The 21,410-nt window shown below is 37.9% G+C and overlaps 1 protein-coding gene across 1 annotated transcript in view; it reads left to right on the forward strand.

The window, feature by feature from the left end:
- The first annotated feature begins 1,225 nt into the window (after window positions 1–1,225).
- Window positions 1,226–21,410, forward strand: part of LOC149065101 (uncharacterized) — a 117,376-nt gene continuing 97,191 nt past the window's right edge. The window contains exon 1 of the mRNA XM_089254293.1: window positions 1,226–1,379. Coding sequence (XP_089110419.1) covers window positions 1,296–1,379 — 84 coding nt within the window. The 5' untranslated portion in view covers window positions 1,226–1,295. The remainder of the gene's footprint in view (window positions 1,380–21,410) is intronic.

Here is a 21,410-nt window from a genome sequence, read left to right on the forward strand (position 1 = left end):
CGTAGGAAACACGGATATTCCGTAGTAGTTGGCAAGTATGGCCCAGTGACACATGAACCACAGTTTCTGTAAAGAAACGTAGGAAAGACTTGAGGAGTACGGAAGAAGATGAAGTAGGCATGTTGAATTGGGAGCGAGTTTGAAATTGTGTTGGGGTGCTCGTCCTCTGCAGTGGAAAATATTCCGAGATCCGTGGGAGCTCGTCAACGTCGGTAACGTCGGAGATGGCTGCTGTGGGTGCCCATTCTCCATATAGTAGTCATTAGAAACAAAATTTTTTTCACGAGTGTGAACCAAAGCGGATACAATAGTCAGAATTTAAATAATCCATTGACATTGATATAGATGTCATTTGTAGGGTAAAAATGCAATACGATGTTTTTGTGTGATTCATATTAACAGTGTTTATACTCAGCCTAATGTTTCGATAAAAAAAAGATGTTGCAAATATTCACCATTCATCGAAGGTTACCAAAGTTACGGTTTTTCAGACAAACAATAGTGTACATCAACACAAGGATGACGTCACTCTCCGCTATCGTACGAAGGTTTTAACAACTGGATGTTGCGAAGATTGAATGTTGCGAAGATTTTGGAAAGAGAGAAAATTCAACTGCCCCTGCGGGGAATCGAATGGTCTAGGGCGTTCACCCGGAAAGTGAAAGGACGTGGGTTCGATTCCCCACAGGGCAGTTGAATTTTCTCTTTTTCCAAAATATATCTTCGCAACATCCAGTTGTTAAAACCTTCGAATAGTGTACATGTTGTTATTTTCCTTGCAATTACTTTTGTTCTGCCACCTCTAAATTCCGTGCCGAAACTAGAGGGTAGGGACAGGGAGGAACAACTGCCCCAGGCGTCAAAATTTAGGAGACGGCGATTTTGGGTAGGAACAAAGAACACAATTTTAAAATTATCAAATTTTAAATTTCCAAGGGGGGTGACAAAAATCCCAGTTACGGCCCTGCCTCCATTCACCTTGTCACATTTGATCGGCACATTTGTGTGCGTCAATGAATAGGTAATTAAGATTCCCGTCTGACAAAGACGCTTTGTTTCCGAATGAGTAAATACATATTGATGTTTTTCGGGAAAAATTACAGAGTGAAGAAATCGTTTAGGGGCACCTGTTGAAATGATGACGATCGTCGTCGGAGACATCATTGTCGCAAGCATACAAAATGGCGTTACATTGATTCTTCAGTCATTCATTTACAGTGTTTGTTCTCACATCCATCGAGAGTCTGTGGAATTCTTTTATTCTCCAAGGAACTATTACTTACGTACGTTCAAAAATGGTGCTTACGTCGTCTCGTTTCGTACTCGCAGTTCTGTTCCAAGCCTTGACATGCTTTGTTTCCGCATCGCAAGCAAAAAGTGTAAGTTTTTATTTATTATTATTAATCGTTATTTCTTTGTTTCGTTTCGTACATTTACTTTTGGCGTTACGTTATCTATTTATTTCTTTTGTTTTCCAACGTCAAGTTAAAAACGTTATTTCCCAAATAAAGTTGGCAGATTTTCATTTTTTTCGTTACCGTTTCTGCATTTCAAAGGCTTGTTAAATGCTTGGTTTTAAGTGGCCTGCAGTCCCCTAATGATTGAGCACTCTTGACTTGGGTGATCTGTAAATATTCCCGTGTCGGTCAAACAAGTGATCTGTGAATGTGACGCGGATTTGAAAATGTGTCGCGGGTTGCCCTAAGTGATGTGAAACTGCACTGCGGGTCATTTGAGTGATCTGTAAACGTACTGCGTGCCACTTAAATGATCAGCACATGTATTTTGGGTCATTTGATGATATGTAAATGTGCTACAGGTCATTTCAGTGATCCGTAAATGTGCATCGGGTCGTTTTAGTGATCAGTAAATGTGCTTCGGGTTATTTTAGTGACCTGTAAATGCACTGCGTACCACATAAATGATCTGTAAATGTGCCGTGTCCGTTAAGAGAGTTTCCACTGTACCAATATATAGCAGTTCCGATAAGTGGTCATATTTAAAAACGTATCATCCAGTGCAAAACACAAGTTTTTTTGCTAGTTTTATAAAAGGTGACCAGACGTCCCGTTTTTTAACTAATCACTGTCACGACATGTGTTTGTGTTGGTTATTGTCATCGCCTAATCAAATCACGGCATGATGACCATATTTCGTTAGAAAATATTGAAATCGCGGTGGCTCCCCTTTTGCAAGATTATTCATCCGTGGCCCCCCTGGAATATCCTAGGGCCCCCCGGGGCCATATGGCCCCCGGTTGAGAACCACTGATGTAGACTACCCGAAGACGCATTAAACAGTCATGGTGTTTAAATTTATTTAATTACTAGGGGGATCTGCCCCCCCCCACTTCTCGTCACAACATGTCTTGTTTATTTCGTCCCACTTCATGAGCGTGCTATGGAGAGGGACGTGTGAAAGCACCAGCCTACTGAAGAAGCGAATTTTAATAAAAATAATAATAAAGCAACAAAAAAATGACATTAATCAAGTACCCCCAGAAAACTTCCCCATGGGGATCCCCAGATTCAATTCGCTGAATTTTAGATTCGCAATTCTAATAATTTTCACGAATTCGAATTACTAATTAGTTAATCGATTATGATTTTAATTAGCATCAGGATGGCAAGTTTATAAATATCAGAAAATTCACAATTTTACTAATTTCCACGAATTTCAATGACTAATTAATTAACTAATTATGATTTTAATTAGCATCAGGAACGATGTGATTAAAGGATGTTAAGATTTGAAAATTTATAAAAAATCAGAAAACTCACAGCATTTACCAAAGTGCGTGGTGAAAGTCCGAAATGTATTTGTTTACAAGCGTTTTCCATCAATATATTACCGTAACATGTATCTATATAATTATATATAATATTAATATATATATATATATATATATATATATATATATATATAATTAATAAATAAATATATATGTAAAATTATCGAAACAAGCTACAGTAGAGACATGGTTATGCTGATATTATCTTAATACAGCGCCATCTGTGATTCATTATATTTTAAATTATATATATACCCCTTTACACATGAAATATTCTCAGTACTACAAAACCATATGAATATACTGATTTACATTGTCAACTGTTTTCAGGGGTTAAAACATCTTCTACCCCATCAGATTACACTTACTTTCAAAAATAAATCTCGTGGATTGCAAATATTCTCAATATCTACAATGCTAAACAATTCAGTTTCACTGAATTGACCCCCTTTGCCACAAATTGCAAAAATCACCCAATGTTTTACAACATAAGTTTACTGCATATTTTGCAATATATTTAGAGAAATTCCATTTTTAGAGGAAAAATTATATGTATATAAGGATTGATAAGTACTGACTGTTGCGAAGATATATTTTGGAAAGAGAGAAAATTCAACTGCCCCCGCGGGGAATCGAACCCACGTCCTTTTACTTCCCGCGTGAACGCCCTAGACCACTAGACTACAGAGGCACCGAATCTCTCAATCTTTCCTTGCAGCTCGTGTACACTGAAAGGGACCGTACATGGACGGCCGGACCAGACTCAGGCCAAGCTCAAAACTGCTGACGCTGCCACCAGATGGCGACTTCTGCAAGGATGATCCTTGCAAAATGATATGTGTATTTACATGAAAACTCCAAAAATAATGTTACCAAAACCATTCAATGTGATTTGTAAACATTTGACAAACGTAATAAAAAATAAATAATAATAATAATAATAATAGAAAAATAGGGTGGAAGCTTACAAATGGTCATTGGAATTTACAGAACATTAAAACATTCCTCATAGTCCCATCAGAATCATTTGATATAACTTTGAACATCTGACAATTATATTAGATTAAAAAGTCTATGCTGATTAGGTCACAGAACAAATGGTTATATAATTTACAAAGCGTCCATATCATATATATACCTTTCAATTATTACAATAATTAATTTTATGATTGAGTATTTACATAAAATATTCTCACTCTATCATGTTAAAAATGAAATTGACTGGTAGTGATTAACATTTCCATAACACACACACACACACACATATTTGGAGCATTTTGAAGTCTTTTCAAAATCATAACTTCAGTATAATTAACCATTACTGCTTATTCTATGACAATTAAAATCCCTTTCTAAAATTTGTAACCAAGGTGTACTTTGGTCTCAGCTGTGCTTATTTCTGTTCAGCTGGGTATTTGGATGCTGAGCTTGATGTATATAACATCCAACTTCTGAAGCATCTTGCTTCTCAAAGAACTTTTTAGCCAGTTTCTTTATATATTTGTAGATGGATGGAATTTGAAGAACAGCGTGCAAGTCGGTTAGTCTGAAGGATTTTGGAGCACCTGACAATGTAATTTTGATGTTTCTGGAGGTTGTAAATATTGCTTTTCTGAGCGAAAGCCTAAGTCGATGCACCATATGTAAGAACAGGTCTGGTAATTTGTTCATACATAATTTTCTTGTTCTTTAGTGACATATGTGACTTTGAGTAGCAGAAACGGAGACACTTCCCATTGCAATTTGGGATTTTCTTTATCACTGGCTCGACATGAGACTTGAAATTTAGTCGAGTGTCTATGTATACTCCTAAGTATTTGGTCACTATGCTTGGGTTAATCCCTTGATGTTCAATAAATAAGTACACTGGTTAAATAAGAGAAACTTAATTAAGAGAAACTTAATTAAGAGAAACTTAAATTTACTTAAATTAAGAGAATTTGCATATTTTATCGAATTTCATGAAAAGAACTGAACTGAATGTAAAACCACTGCTTCTAGACAAAAATGCAAATCTTGTACGTCAAATACGTAAGCGTACACGAGTGTGTAGGCGGAGCCAATAGAGAAACAGGCTTTATAAGCGCGCGTAAGTTAGCTAGCACACCTCGGCGAATTTCTTGGTGTTATTTTGCAGCAATCGGTTAATTTCAAATTGTAACAGTAAAAAGGAGAAACCACCAACGTTTAGATGATGGAATGAGGTGGCGAATGGTGGGGAGGCTAGAAGCAGGCCGATCTCAAGTCCAGATTTGTAGACTGTTCAATTTAACACCCAGCGTCGTGTGTAACTTATGGAAACAGTTCCAGGATACCGGATCCATCGAGAGAAAGCCTGGGCAAGGTCGTCCAAGAGCCACGACGGCCAGAGAAGATCGCCATTTGTCGATTATAGCGAGACGTAACAGGAGTGCTACAGCTTCTCAGCTCTCTCGTAACTTATGCAGCCACAGGAACCCGTGTATCAAGGGTGACTGTTTCCAAAAGACTTCATGAGAGAGGATTGTTTGCAAGAAGACCTGCTGTTTGCGTCCCACTCACTTCTACGGACAGGAGAATCCGTTTATCATGGTGCATAGAGATTGGAGTATGGATCAATGGACGACCGTTCTCTTCACTGATGAGTCCCGGTTCAGCCTAAGCACCGATTCTCGCCGTACATTCATATGGAGAGAACCAGGGACCCGCTACTTACCCTCCAATGTCCGCGAAATCGACCATTATGGCGGAGGAGGTTTAATGGTCTGGGCAGGCATCATGTTGGATGGCCGCACAGCTCTCCATGTCTTTGAAAGAGGCACTGTGACTGTTGTGAGGTATAGGGATGAGGTCTTGGAGCGCCCTATGTTCGCCTTTTCAGGGGTGCAGTTGGTTCTGAGTTCATTTTAATGGACGATAACGCGAGGCCACATAGAGCTCTTCTGCTCGACGATTTTCTAGAGTGAGGATTTTCGCCGGATGGATTGGCCAGTCGGATCTCCAGACCTTAACCCTATAGAGCATGTCTGGGATTTCTGGTTAGGGCAATTGCAACTCGCAACCCCCCTCCGGGAACCATCCAGGGAATGAAAACAGCGTTGCTGGCTGAACGAGTGGGACCAATTGCCACAGGAAATGATAAACTGCCTTATTTCAAGTATGAAATCACGCTGCGAGACGTGTATATCTGTAAGAGGGGACCATACCCCCTATTAACCCATTTTTTTGTTTATTCTGCAACCGCTGTTTCATACCTTCCGACTCCAACGAGTGTTACGCACGATCATGCGTGTGTATTACAATTATTGAATGGTTATTTGTTTTGTATTGTATCAATGTATGTACATATCAAATTTCAATAAAATCGGTACAGTAGTTCTAGAGATAATCGACCAAGTCTGCAAATTCTCTTAATTTCTTACACCAGTGTAAGAATTCTGTGGAACCTCCTTATGTGTCAGCCACATAAAAACACACCTTCAAACATTTAATTTGGCCCTGTTTACTAAATTCTAAATTGTTTGACGTGGGGAGCTCATTTGTGAGTGGAGTCTCAGGAGGGGGCTGTGCCTCCAGGGCGTCCTCGTAGACCTCCTCACCCGAGTCTATTTCGTCAGTTCCTATTAAGTAATAATTAAGAGCTGCTTTAGCTGGTTGCTTCCTGGTGTCCATTGTGTGTCAGGTTTTTCTTTTAATTCCGTTGTGGGCATTAATTTCTTGCTATGGGCCATGGGGGGGGGGGATGCACCAGGGCGACTTTGATTGTGTAATTTTTGCTGCTAGACCCTGTTCAGGTCTCCTTTATGGATAGTGTCCTTTTTTGTTGTTAGATTTGGTTGCGGCCCAGCCACTGGCCCTTGGGACCGGGTTGGACGAATTGTTATAGTTTGGGCCCCTAAATCAAAATTTTCACCCCCTTCGTTTAGGGGCTGTGTGGCTTCGTGGGATGTGTTCTCAACTGGGGTTACACTGCCCGGCAGGGGGGGGGGGGGAAGGAGTCCTCTTCAGATGGGGGGCGGAGATGTGGGGGGAGAAGGGAGTTGATGAACCTGCCCTTTTCCTGTTTGTGTGAGTTTAGGCGCTTGGGCAACCAGGCAAGGTGGCTGTGTGGGGGCCGCACCGGAGTTTTGTTCTATCGCCTTTGTCCTTACATTTTTTGGACTCATGCGGCCCTTACAAAAGAGGGCCGTGTGATTAAAGGCCATGAAGCGACGGCATCTGGATCAAAGCGGCTCGAGATCTTTAATACAGCTTTGACCTGGATTGTCAGCTCCAAAGCTGTATTAAACATAAGCGTTGTCACTTCAATGGAGAGGCCTGATGCAAACTTGCGCGCCACAGAAATTGAAGCGGTAAGCGTACGAACTACAATTTTAAACAAATTTTTCAAAGAGGCAGCCGCCATTTTTTTTTATTGCTCTTCCCACGTCACGTACCTCTTTTTTCCCGTCTCATTTCATTTTAAAATCGGTATTCTTAATCAATAATTCTTAATTAATTTTTCAAAAGGTTCTTCTCTGGGTTAAATTTATTTGTTTTCGTGTCTCTACACCATTTCCTTCGAGTTCATTCTTCTCTATTTCATCATGATAGTAAATGTTGAATTATTGCGGCTTCCTGGGATGGCGAGAGAAATTCCAAGTCCGAAGAAGCTCATCTAAATAGATTTCCGAAGAATGGCAGCGGGTTAGTAAAATATGTATTTTACAGTTCAGCTAATATAATATAATATTATTGTAAAAAAAAAATTACAATATCGAAAAATATTTCACATTCTAGGCTAACTGAATTTTTGTAAATTCAAAATGCCTGTGTGATGATTTATTAACTTACAATTTCTCGCTGGAGGATTTGCCCCCCTTCCCTTCCGAAGTTCGATCGCGCTTACGCAACACCCACTAGAAACTGAAAATTCTCTAGTAAGTCTTGGCTTACGCCTCGCAGTTCATTCCAAAAGAGCGTCAATTATCCGAAATTGTTCACTCCCTATGACAGAAATTAATGCATGCTACCCCCCACAACCTCTAGCAGAGGCTTTCCATGGTCCCTTTTGCAGTGAATTTATAGCCTGAAAAAAAAAAAGAGAATTGTCCACTCCTGGGGGCCCAGGGCTGGAGCTCTGTCAACCCCACCCTTTGTGGGTACTATGCAGAGTCGTGAGGGTAGAATATTCTCATGAATGTGAATTCGGAGAATAATTGAGAATATTCTTTTAAATAATGAAAAAAAAATATTTTTTTTTTTGTTATTAATATGAAATACAATTCAATTTTTTCATTGCCAGAAACATTTTGTCATCCAATTTCATTTAAGGAAGTTATGAATAAAAATAATTTATTCATCCACGCAGCAAAATTTCAAATTTTCAATAATTCATTTGGCTGCGGAATCAAATTCATTTTGGCAGTTGCTATGTCCTGGAAAGGTTGAAAGAAATATTTTTGAACCTGTTTTTCTCAAAAAATGTTTGGCTCCTAAAAGTCTTCCCGCCACCTCAATTTTTTAGGGATTTGTCATGCCCAGCTTTATGTACAGCAAAAAAACATTCATTGTTGCACATATTGTTTCTCGTAATTTTGTTATCAATTTAAATACGTAACATTTTACCTTGCATTTAATATTTTCTTTCATTTTTTTCCAGACGTCAAGCACGGGAAGTTGTGTCTAAAAATCCAATATTAGCTGGGGTTGTTGCGGAAAAGTTGACTATGATTGCCAATGTTTGAAACCGTCATTTCCAGGAATGGTGTATCATGAACATCAGCCAGAAAGATCGTTTGGTTCATAACGCTATTCCAAATTCCCAAGCATCATTGCAATGTCAAGCGGGACATATGGTACCCTTCCATATGTATGTGTACCCTGCATTGAAATTATATTTCCCGGGAAAGGCAAGCAAGAACGATTGTTTGCCCTGGTTTTTGTGTGTGTGAGAAAGTGCCATTAAAACCATACTTGGTCCACAATAAGTGCTGACACTGACAACATTCCTTAGATTTTTTTCCCTTGTAAGAGAATGTATGGTAAGATGTATGTTATGTTTTTTTTCTTTTAATTACTGGTTTATTTTATATAACTTTTTAATTTTATTAATTTGAGCCGCAACAACAAATCTTTGAAACTGTTTGTTTTTGGCAGTTTTAAGTTTTGGACGTTTGATGTGAATGTAAATAAACCATTTAATGTTTTGGATATTAATGACATTTTTTTTCCTAAATCGAAATGTGAAACCAACCATAAAAGCAATGTTTGCAACATGAATCTCACATTCAACATTTTTGCAAGTGACAGCTAAAATATGAGATGTCTAAATCACAGCATGATTCATAATTTTTTGAGAATTAAAAAATTCAATTTTTCTCATTTTCCAACTTTTATTAATTTTTTTTTTGATTTTGCACTCCAAAAATAATTTATTATACCTCCAGTTTAGAACTATTTATTTATGTCATTAAGAGATTTTTATCAGTTTGAAGCACAAGTGTTGTCATTGGCATGTTACTTGTGGTTGTTTTATATTAGAAGTCACATTTGTAACTCATTTTTGTTATACATAAGTTTCTAGCTGATGAAATAAATGAATTTTTTTTATTTCGCAACTTGGTTTTTCTTTTTTACAATAACAGACAATGGCAAATTTTTATACGTATATGTGAGTGGAGTTCTGAGTTCAATGAAATTAATTTAAATGAAACACACACATCATTTGATCATTGTATGAAGTTGTGCATTGTAACATGGATTATTAAATCACAAGTTAATTAAAATTGTTAAACTTTGTATGAAATATTTTAATTAGAAAATGACCTCAATATTCCATATAATTTTGAATAAATCATTAGCATTTTTCATTTTGGAAATAGACAGGGACAGCTCTGCTTATTGATGTCATAGCCAACGCATCATAATACATTCAGTACGTTAATATTTGCGCATTTAATGCATTTTCCTAATTTTTATTTTATCAATTTTACTATTTAGTAGGCAGAAAGTTGAAATTGTGAGGAGTGATTATGCCTTAAGCTAGTTTCTAAATTTTTCCATCAGTATTATGTAGATATATTTCTGGGGTACGAAATAATTTAGTAAATCTCGCAACATCAATTTTAATTTACTGCACACCTCAAATATTCTTTTAAAATTTCACACATTTCCGCCCAGATAATTCTTCCTGTATAATAATCTACCTGTTGTAAGCTTGTTTTTCTTCTAATCATTCTTCAAACATCTTCAGAGATTAAGGCCCCTTTCACACGGAGCGGACGCGGGTCCGCATACCCTTTCAAACGAGCACTGAAGATGCGGACGAATCGCCCGCATCTTTAGTTCGAAATTCGTGCATAAAAACTGTTTTTTCGCAATTTTTGTAATTATTTTTCTCCTTCACCCCTGATTTAGTGCCCATAGGCAGCCTAGAGGCATTCTTTGGTGGTTTTTATCATTGAGCCTAAAGATGCCTCCATTCCGATCCTCACAAGTAGTCGATGGGAGAAAATATCTTAAAATATTTTCAAAAAATTTTGAAAAACAATCTGTCTTTTCGGAAAAATATGAAAGAAAATTCCAAAAACACATCCAATGTTCGAAAAATCAAATCCAAAAACATTCGATGTTCCAAAAAAAAAAAAAAATGCAGCAAATATCAAAGAATTTGCAAGTATAAAAAAAGGGAGGGGTTGGGACTTTCAAAATGTCTGTGCTTAGAAATATTCACATCACAATTCTGTCTTAGGCCGGGATTACACTATAAAAGTTTTGTAAAAGCTCTTTGATAAAACGTGAAAAATTCAACCATTAAAATCACCGGTTGCATTTGCTTGAATGCAACCGATGCGCCTATTGGTTGAATTTTTCAACTTTTATAAAAGATCTTTTACAAAACTTTATAGTATAATCCCGGCCTCAAGTACGGATTACACTATAAAAATTTTATAATAATTCTTTTAAAGAAGCAACTAATAAATTTATCGGTTGCACTTGCAATTTATTAGTTGTTTTTTTCAAGTTTTATAAAATAACTTTCATAAACCTTTTAGAGTGAAATCCCATCCTTAGATTAGTCTCACTTCTGAAATATAAAATTTCATTTTTTTCAGTTTATAGACTGAATATCGAGTAAAATAAACTTGTAGGTATCGGGGGAACCACCAAAAATATTCAAGTGCTAGGGTCTTCAAACGTCTTAATCCGGCCCTGAGTGAACACCGTACGTCAGCGTTTCTCAATCTTTCAGTATTTTCGACCCAATTTTCAATCATAATTTTCATCGCGCCCCCCCCCCCACAAGTGCAGTACAGAGGGCCCCCCCCCCCATGAAATTTTTGGAACTTTCATATGGAATATTACATTCAAATAATTTGCTGAAAATTACTTTTATCAACTCATTTTAAACGAAAATAAAACAATCTTTCCTCTGAGAAAGTCACGAAAATACTGAACAATATAGGATGTATTCTAATTATTAAATACATTGCGCAGTACTGATAAAGTCCTATTTGAAGTGTATTATATCAGTGTAAATGCGAATTTTATTTTTTATTATCTTATAATGCATTTTGTTTTGCTTTCCTTTCAGAGTAAAATAATCATACACATATCTATGAAATAATACATATTTCTTTCGATATGCTAGCGCCCCCCTTTCAGTACTATCGCGCCCCCCCCCAGGGGGACGCGCCCCACAGGTTGAGAATCGCTGCCGTATGTGGATAACGTTGTTTAATAAAAGTATTTTTTTTAAAGTTTAAAAAAATTAACAGATTAAAAATTTTAAAAAATAATAAATATTTAAAATAATATTTCAAATATTTATATTTTTTGAATAATTTTAAAAATTTAAAAAGAAAAAAATTATTATTTTTAATTTAAATTTGAAAGTTATTACAGTATGTAGTCAATTAAATATTCGTAATGAACAGAACGGCTTATAATTTTGGTCCCGTCAGTGGCCGTTGTTGACAGGTTTTATTGTATAAAATTGTGAAATATGGACAAAAGGCAGTTGAAGTTGCTATATCTCCATCTCAGAAGGAAACGGAGGGATAGACGTATGTAGGTACATTATATTAATGAGTAGGGACCATCATATGGTGTTTTTAAGGGTATTTATGGCAAATAATTAAAAAAATTCCGTGAAAAATCACCTTCAAAAAGTAGCCAAAGATGCGGACGAATTCGCTCCGCATCCGCATCGTGTGAATAGCTCCGAATAAACCTATTGTCAAAACTTCTATGTGCGGATGTGGAGCCCGCACTTAGGTTTTGACACATGCGGACGACGTCCGGACCCGCATGAACATTTCCTAGGTGCGGAGATTTTTCGGCTCGTCTGAAAGGCGCAGTATATTCCAATTGTTAAAACTTCTTCCGGACCCGCATCCGCATCCGCTCCGTGTGAAAGGGCCCTAAGAGATTACACCCGGGGTGGATTACAAATAAATTATTTCTTTATTCGGAAAACAAGTAATAATGTAATTTCTCTTCGAACATGTTGAGTTTTAAATAATACACAATATCAAACTGCTGGAGAAAGTGAGGAGGGAAGGGGGGGGGGGATGAACTGTCAATCAAAACAGACGAGGGCGTGGTCAAGCCTCTCACCAGTTTCGTACGCTTACCGCCAGGTGGCCAACTTTGCATCAAAATTTAACATTAAGTGGGCACGCTTAATCTTGAACCGCTTTGACTTTTGCTCCTTCTGTGTGACTCTCGCAGCCGTATAAACAAATTAGTAAGAGCTCCCGGATGCAAAAGATGGCCCAATGAATAATGAGAAGGCTAGAATTTCCCGCCAAGTTCGAGAAAGAGGGAGCTGACTTTGAAACCGGAACAAGAAACCTTGGAGCTGACGACGGATCAATTCTACTCGCAGTTGAATTTTGGGGCGTCTCCCGAGTTGTTTTTGGAAATTGCAATTTCAATTTTATTCATTCAGAGGAAAAATTAATTTTTAAATAGCTTTTCTCTCCAATTGGTTCTTTGCTTTCGGGTGAGTTTTACAGTTAATTTTAAATTTAGCTATTTTGTGTAAATCAGTGAAATTTATAGTATACTGCTCTGTGTGAATATGCATATTCGTTTTTACCAGACGCAGGGCTCAGTGCGAGAATAAAGCTGGTCCCGTGGCCTCCCCATAGGAAGGTGGAGGCTGACAGAGCCCGGGACGATTCTCATTTTTTTTGTATTTTCATGTTATAAATTCTCTATGAAGGGACCCGTGAAAATCCTGTCTTGGGGGGGGGGGGGTCCCTGCTCCAGGATGCGAAGACCAGGGCGTCTTGACAATTTCGAGGGCTAAAAAAAAAATCTTTAGCGGCGCAGTGCTGTGTTAACGCATGGGCCCACCATTTGGGGGGGGGGTCAGGGGGGCCGGCGTTTGAAAATACACTGAAAATGGTATATATGCGTACATTGAGTACACGCTCTTTGGGCCCTCCCCCCCCCCCCTTACTGAAAAAAGTTGAAACGACGGCCCTGCGCCCGAGCCTCACAAAAATGAGAACTGATTGAATTCAAGAATTTTCCAGGTAGGGTCTCAAAAAAAAAAATTACTTACCCTGGGGACCCCATTACGCTCTTAAGACGGCCCTGTAGGGGCGTCGTCTTTTTATCCCCCCAGTCATAGGCGGAGATAGACTTGGAAGTGTGGGGGGCACGATGTTAATTATAAATAAATTAGATCAGTCTACTCTGACACTGGGGAGTGCAATGCTCTCCCGTATCTCCGTCCATGTCCCCAGTGTTGTATGTTACTGCCAAAGCCCGAAGTAGGACAGTTCGGAAACCAGCCGCAGGGCCGGGCTTGGAAATTTTGTGGCCCTCGAAATACATTCTATGTAGTCAACACTCTACGACTAATAAACTTTTCGAGTTACGAACATAAATCTTGAAGGGAAAAAATTGTTGAGGAAGAACTCATTTTTTTATTTTATTTCGGAAACACGGGCGGATCTAGAGCTAGCTGTTGGGAGGGGTGATTTTTACTGAATTGTGACCATACGCATGACCTGTCCTAATCAGATAACCATACGGACCAAGTGTGGCCCTGAAGGTTATCTGATGTGGCTTGCCCTCTATCATTGCCCTGTATCACATTGCCCACACATTTGGTTGGCAATGTGATACACATTTTGTGGGCAATACAGGGCAAACCACATTGCCCTGTATTTTCCGGGACAGTCACGGTTTTTTCTTTGTCCCGATTTTTTTGAAAAAAATATACTTTTTAATATGTAAGTTTTCTTGAATTTGTTATTTAATCAAAAACATTGATACAAATAATCTTCAGCGGATTTATTGAAAGTAATATCATATTCGAATTTTTCTCTCTTGGGGCCCATAGATTCCCGTCTTAGTTGGGATCATAATCCAAAGAGCCCGAAAGTTTAGGCACTAAAAATAGCCGAAACAAGCAGGCAAAACGAATAGCCAAATTATAAGCATTAAAAAAGGCATTTATAATTTAAGGGTCCAAAAACTAACTGAAAAATTGGTTGCACTTAATCTGTGTGGTTCAATTACAGTTTATGATAACTGCATTATTATTCTGGGTTAAACTGATTTCAAGCCCAAAATAAAGTATTTGAGGTCCCTCGGGTCAATTCCAGGACCACCATTAGCAGACGTGGGGCCAGAAGAGTAAATGATCTGTAGAGGATTCCTTCGGGTTAGGGGCCGTTCAAGTATTATGTAAGCAAATTTTGAGTTATTTTTGACCCCCTCCCCAGCAAAATTTCCTCACGACTGCCCCCACCTCCTAACGCATATTGGTGGGATCAGAAACATATGCGGGAGGAGGGGGGATAGGGAGCTCGTGTGCCTCCCCGACAAAAAGATTTCTCATGCGGAATTTTATTTTTAAAAATATTTTTTGCAAGAAAATACTCTTATGTGTTATTGCAATCGATTTTTCTGTTAATTTCAATACTATTTTAAAGGCAAGAACTCGAAAAATTTATCTTAAATTCATTGCGACCCACCCTTTAAGACATAGCTACATGGTAAACCCTTGGCCTGCGGACCAAGTGTGGCCCTGAAGGTTATCTGATGTGGCTTGCCCTCTCAAACCTACCTAATTTTGTAAAATGAACTAAGCGCCACATTTACAAATCGCTTAAATGACCCATGGCACAATTCTGGAGAATTTTAGTGGCCCCGTGACATTTTCAGATCACTGAAGTAGACCACAAAGATCACTTAAGTAATCCGCGACACAGTTCCAGAACACTTAAACGATCCATGGGACATTCAGAGACTCTTAGTGACATGGGGCACATTTTTAGCACTTACGCGGTCCCCAGTGTGGTTTTACATCACTCAAGTTACCTGCGAAACATTCCCAGATTACCTAAGTGATCCGTGGTGTAGTTCCAGAGCACTTTAGCAGAGCGGCCGGGAAATATTTCCAGAGCCGAAGGATCCATGAAACATTTAGAGATCTCTAAAGTGGCTCTGTAGGGGACTTATCAATAGGTAGAATGTTAGTTCAGGTGCCCAATAAGTATCGAAAGGTTTTTTCCGTTTTTGGCGCACCAAATATGACGCTATTAAGAATATTTCATATCTTCATAAAGGGTGGTTGATGATGTAACATCATCCAAACCCCCCCCCCTCCCCCCTTGTCATCGAAGTCAGAAAATTAGAAACCCCCTCCCTCCCCATCGATGGTGACATAATACTTGAATGCCCCCCTGTGACTAATTATTTTATCTGATGTATAAGAAAATTGAAAAACTGAATTTTAAAGAATTTGTGTATGTGTTGATCCATTTTGAGCGAGAGGTGAATAAAGAGTTGCTGCAAATAATTTTGTAAGAAAAATCTTTGTCAGCGGTGGTTTTTATTTTTAATAATTGGAGGGGGAATGAATATCACTTTTAGAATTTTTATGATTAATGTGATGCTGTTACGAGTTATATTTTTGACTGAAAGTTTTAGAATACTTTGGTGGCAACAGAAAGCATGTATGTGGATTGATTATTTTACGAATTCTTATGTTGCTGGGCAACAAATCAAAAGTTGTAATTTCTGAGCCACTTCTACGACTATATTTTTGAGATGAGGGAAAATTTGCTTGGCAAACAAATTAAAAATGAATTTGCATATGTGCCTCGCCCTTTTTTTTTTGCCGTAAAACTAAGTTATGAAGTTTGCATGACTCCTTAAAAACTGATAGAAAACTCCTTAAAAAATCCTTAAACTCCTTAATTTTTATTTAAGACATTTTGTATGAACCCTGAAAAAGAATGGTACGATCATTAAAACAAATATGTATTTAACTCAATCACGTGCATTGACGTACGCAAAGTGTTTTTTGGGGTTCTCACCCCCTCCCCCAAGCCGAGATTATAGTGTTACTTTTCAGAAAAAACGAAAACTCCCCCCCCCCCCTGAGAATTCTATTATAATTTTATTATAATTCTAATATCATTTATCTTGAATTGTTTTTTGTGTTGTCATGTCTAATTAAGGGATGTAATGACTTTTACCCTGTCACCTTTCACAAATTTCTTCGTTTATTAGCAGCAAAACCTCAACTCCAATATTTTAAAAATACTATCCGTACTCATTTATATCCAGCAAATGTGCACAATTTTTGTATGTACTGCAAATGCGTTGCCGCAACAGCCATTTATTTTGGAGGGATTGCTGACGTATACAAAAATAGCCAGCGTGCTGGCCGATATCCATTTAGTGATTTGTTTGTTGCTTGTTTCTGAGAATATGCAGACATGGCAAGCCACAAAGAAAGGGGTTGCAATTGTGTTGATTTCCATGTCCTTTTCGATTTTTTTTTTCTCCCAATGTTTTCAACGTTATTACCAAAGGGTAAGAAAGTCCACATTGTAAACCTTCGGAAAGTACGGATCTGCTGATAAGAGACACAAATGCAGCAAGTTTTTTTGATCATTTTCTGTGAAATTTTCTTTCATTGTGCTTTGCTTGCTGGCTCTGGGTTAGTCTGATTTTGACCAACCGGAAAAAAAATCCGGGTGTAAAAACCCATCAAAAATTGCACCTTAAACTGCACTTACGGGTGGTTTTATTGCATTGTTATACGCTATCTAAAGAGAAATACATTAAATCTATGTATTCAATGCTATTTAGATTATAGGGGTTAGGAAAAAAAACCTATTTTATATATCCATAATATTATGGTTATTTTGCCTCTCCTTTTGAGAATTTTCTGTAATGACCCACCATTAATATAATAATTACCTAAATAGTTGCCATATATTACTAGGCCTATTATATTTATGTAGGCTACAGCATGCATAACTTGATTTCCTCATGCTCCAGCATCATAAACCTGTAGCAGTGTCCGGCACTGTCTAATTTTTACTGAGGCATTCATTCCGGGTCTCTTTCGAATTATGGAAGTTATTTCATCAACGTTGAAAGGAAAACATCCGGTAAGAAGATAAAGGATAGTTATGACTAGAGCCCGGATTATACGCAACTTCGTACGTGCATATGCATTTGCATATTTTGGCATTCTTTAGCATTAACGCATAAAATCAAAATATTTTCAGAATAAGTGCATATTTTGAAGGTTTATTTAATCTCGATCACATTTTTTTTAAAATAATTTTTCAAATAAATTTTGCTCAGAAAATATTTTCTTAACATTTTTGACATGTTTGTATATAATACTGTATTTTCCAAGTATCAAACTTAAAAGAACAAAACAATCAACAAGCCATCCAATAATAGTAGTTGCATTCGCTCGAATGTAACCGATACGTTTAATGGTTGCATTTTTTTAAGTTTTGTAAGAGTACTTTTTATTAAACTTTTATAGTGTAATCCCGGCCTAAGGCTATCCCGAGAGATGTCAAAAAGTATTAAATTTTTCAGAGAAATTGTCTTGCCACTGGTATTTCGTTACTGAGCAGCTACAGCAAAGAAATTAAAAATATGTAAATAAAAAATATCTCGAGTTATATTTGCATATGCAGTATATACTGTGCATATGTACGTATATATTTTTTAATGAATATGCACTAAGAAATAGAAAATATTCATTTTTAAAAACGTGCCCTTTTTTTTGCATGATTTTTAATGCATATTTTCCCAGTTTCGATACATATCTTGAAATTTTTTTTAATTTTCCAGATGTGCTTTTTATGCACATTTTGGGTTTTTTGCGGTTTTGATTGCATATTTCGGCATTTTTAGTGCATATTTCGGCATTTTTAGTGCATATTTCGGCATTTTTAGTGCATATTTCGGCATTTTTAGTGCATATTTCGACAGTTTTAAGTGCATATTTATACATATTTTTAGAGTATATTTCGCCATTTTTTTTAGTACATAAGGCCTCCAGTCATGGCGTATTTTAACGCATTATTTTTGATGACATTGGTGAACAATTGCGTCAATGACCGAAGTCAAAGTTATCTCGAGAAGCAAGTCCTTCTGGCATCCACTCATCAAGATGGGCCCATCCCATCATCGCAGATAGGCGATATAATCTTGATGGTGTTCTTTGTTTTCGAGTATTTTGACCTCGTCGGAATGATGTCTACCTCTTATGATGACTCGTTCACTGGTATGTAAATTTTTTTCCCGCACTAATCATCGTTCTTGTTTGATTTTATTGCTCTTAACATTTCATCATATTCAAATTTATCCACCATGGTTTGGATATCAGAACTGTGTGTTGAAGAAAATAAAAAAATTGGATTGGTATTTATTAATTATTCATTATTTAAAACGTTTTATGATTGCCAATTCATGGCCATTATCATTTGTATAATGTCCTGTTCGCAAAAGATATGAACAAATTTTTTGCATTTCCCCCATACTTTTCGTAAAGGAAACTTCTCTTTCTCACGGTTAAGCTTTTTCTTAGAGCAGTGGTTCCCAAACAAGTGCGAACCCCCCCTCCCCCTTTTGACAATAATTTCTGTCGAATGTCGACAATCCGCCTATCATAACCAGTAACCATATGTCCCGTTTTTCGGGAAATTTTTTATATATTTTCTTTTTGGTTCATGAATGAGCTTTAAAATTTCCATAATCAATGACGAATGAAGTCAAGTTATTTTTCACTTAAAATTGTTTTTCACATATAAGTGGATGAGTGACCAAGTGAGAGACTGTAGGAATGAGTGAGTTACTGCACAAACGACTGAGTGACTGACCGTATTTGCGAGTGTGCAATTGACTGCACGAGTATCCAAGTCGGTGATTGAGTAATAAACAGTACGAATGCCCGAGGGGATTGATCGTATGAGTGACCAAGTGCCTGCCAGAGTTATTGATCGTGTGAGTGACGGTATGAGTGTTCAAGTGAGTGACTGAGTGATTTATTTTATGAGTGAGTAGGTGGGTGATAGCAAGGGGGTGAGTAGGGGGGGGGGGGCAAAACACATGTACTTAATGTGTATACATATCTATTCTATAATATAAAATCACAAACTCGAAAAGGGCCTGTTGCTAAGCAACCGAGTGACGGAAGTGGGTGAAATTTTTGAGTGACGGAAATCTGTTACGGAAGTCGGTTTCGATTTTGGGTCAAATATTCATATATCGATATTCACATTCATATATCGTACATTCATATTCATATATTCATATATCGATATGTTATCATATATGGATATTGGGTCGATATTCACATATCGGGACCCATTTGACCCATCGGGACCATGTTATGTGCATGTACCAAGAGGCTCCTACATCCTACAGCAGAGCCCTTCGGCTGGAATTTAGATTTCGAGCCCCCAAACCAGCTTTTCAGGGGCCCCTCTGTGATTAATTTATAGTGTGAAAAATCAAAAAGTGATAAGAATCGTTGTGGCCCCTGTCAGCCCTTCCTTTGGGGGGGGGAGGTCCATGCCGAGAGGTGTATATATATGTATAATATACACACACAACAGCAGTGCTCCCAACACAGGGTCGGGGTACCCGGGGAAGATTTCACGTATAAGTAAAAAGTTTTCATTTCCAGGGGCCCTTGATGGATCTCGTTGTTTTCTTGCTGCTTTAACGTTGAAAAATTTCGATAGCGGAAGCAAAAGATATATCCAGTCTGGGGCCCCACCAAAAGTATGCGAATTGGTGTCCCGGGTAATTGGTTGGGGGGCCCCTGGATTTTATTCGTTGGTAAAACGAATACAAATGAAAATTTTTCATGGCACTCGCACCGGGGGATGACCGACAAGCTTCCAAGTCGGGGGCCCCATGTTTACAGGTTTCATTTTGGGGCTCTGGGTTTTATTCGTTGGTAAAACGAATACAAATGAAAATTTTTCATGGCACTCGCACCGGGGGATTACCGAGAAGCTTCCAAGTCGGGGGGCCCCATGTTTACAGGTTTGATTTTTGGGGCCCTGGATGAATCTCATTCTTTTCTGTTGTAGAATTTGCCACAGCCGAAACCCGAGATATAGCCAGTCTGGGGCCCCACTAAAAATCTGCGTATTGTGTCCCCGCTACTGGATGTGGGGCACTGGATTTTATTCGTTGTAAAATTGATAAAAATGAAAAATTCTCACAGGGGTGTGTCCGACAAGCTTGCAGGTCAGGGCTTCATGGAAATGTTGGCAGGTTGTAATTCGGTGCCCCTGAATGTATCTCATTGATTTTTGTGGTTTAACATTGTAAAATTTGCAACACATCGGTAGCCCAAGATATATCCAGTGTGGGGCCCCACTGAAATTCAGCGAATTGAATCTGGGGACCCCCATGGGGAAGTTTTCAGGGGATACTTGATGAATCTCATTTGTTTTTTGTTGCTTTATTATTATTTTCATTAAAATTCGCTTCTTCATTAGGCTGGTGCTTTCACACGTCCCTTTCCCCTTTTCCATAGCACGCTGATGAAGTGGGACGAAATAAACAAGATATGTCCGGGAGAGAAGTGGGGGGGGGGTTGGCCGCCAAAGGCGGCAGGGGGGCAGAGCCCCCCTAGTATGTATATATATGTATATGTGTGTATATGTATATGTGTGTATATGTATATGTGTGTATATGTGTGTATATGTATGTATATGTGTGTATATGTATATGTATGTATATGTGTGTATATGTATATGTGTGTATATGTATATGTGTATATATGTATGTATATGTATATATGTATATGTATATGTGTGTATGTATGTATGTATATATGTATGTGTGTATGTATGTATATATGTATGTGTGTATGTGTGTATATATGTATGTGTGTATGTGTGTATATATGTATGTGTGTATGTGTGTATATATGTATGTGTGTATATATGTGTGTGTGTGTGTGTGTGTGTGTGTGTGTGTGTGTATGTGTGTATGTATATGTGTGTGTGTATGTGTGTATGTATATATAAATATAAAAATATAAATTTTTAGTGTATTTTCAAAAGCCGGGGGGGGGGTGGCAACGGCCCCCCTAAATGACGGGCCTGGTATGCGAGCGATCTTCCGAATTACTAGTGACTCAAATTGTAGCCGGGTTGCTATTTGCAAGAAAACAACAGAACTCGATTTGCTGGGGAGCGGAATACCTGTGGTGCAAAATTTCAAAACTTGACACAAACGCAAAAGTTAAGGCAAGCGGCCCTTGAAATATTTACGCAAATTAAAGTGAAGTAAAACAAAAACAGAAGGCATTGAATTACGTATAACACAATATGAGAACTATATTAGAGGGGGC

Source organism: Pholcus phalangioides, unplaced genomic scaffold (assembly GCF_987345545.1).
Source record: "Pholcus phalangioides strain wild (caught in Gottingen) unplaced genomic scaffold, Ppha-v1.0 ptg000041l_1, whole genome shotgun sequence".
NCBI lineage: Eukaryota > Metazoa > Arthropoda > Arachnida > Araneae > Pholcidae > Pholcus > Pholcus phalangioides.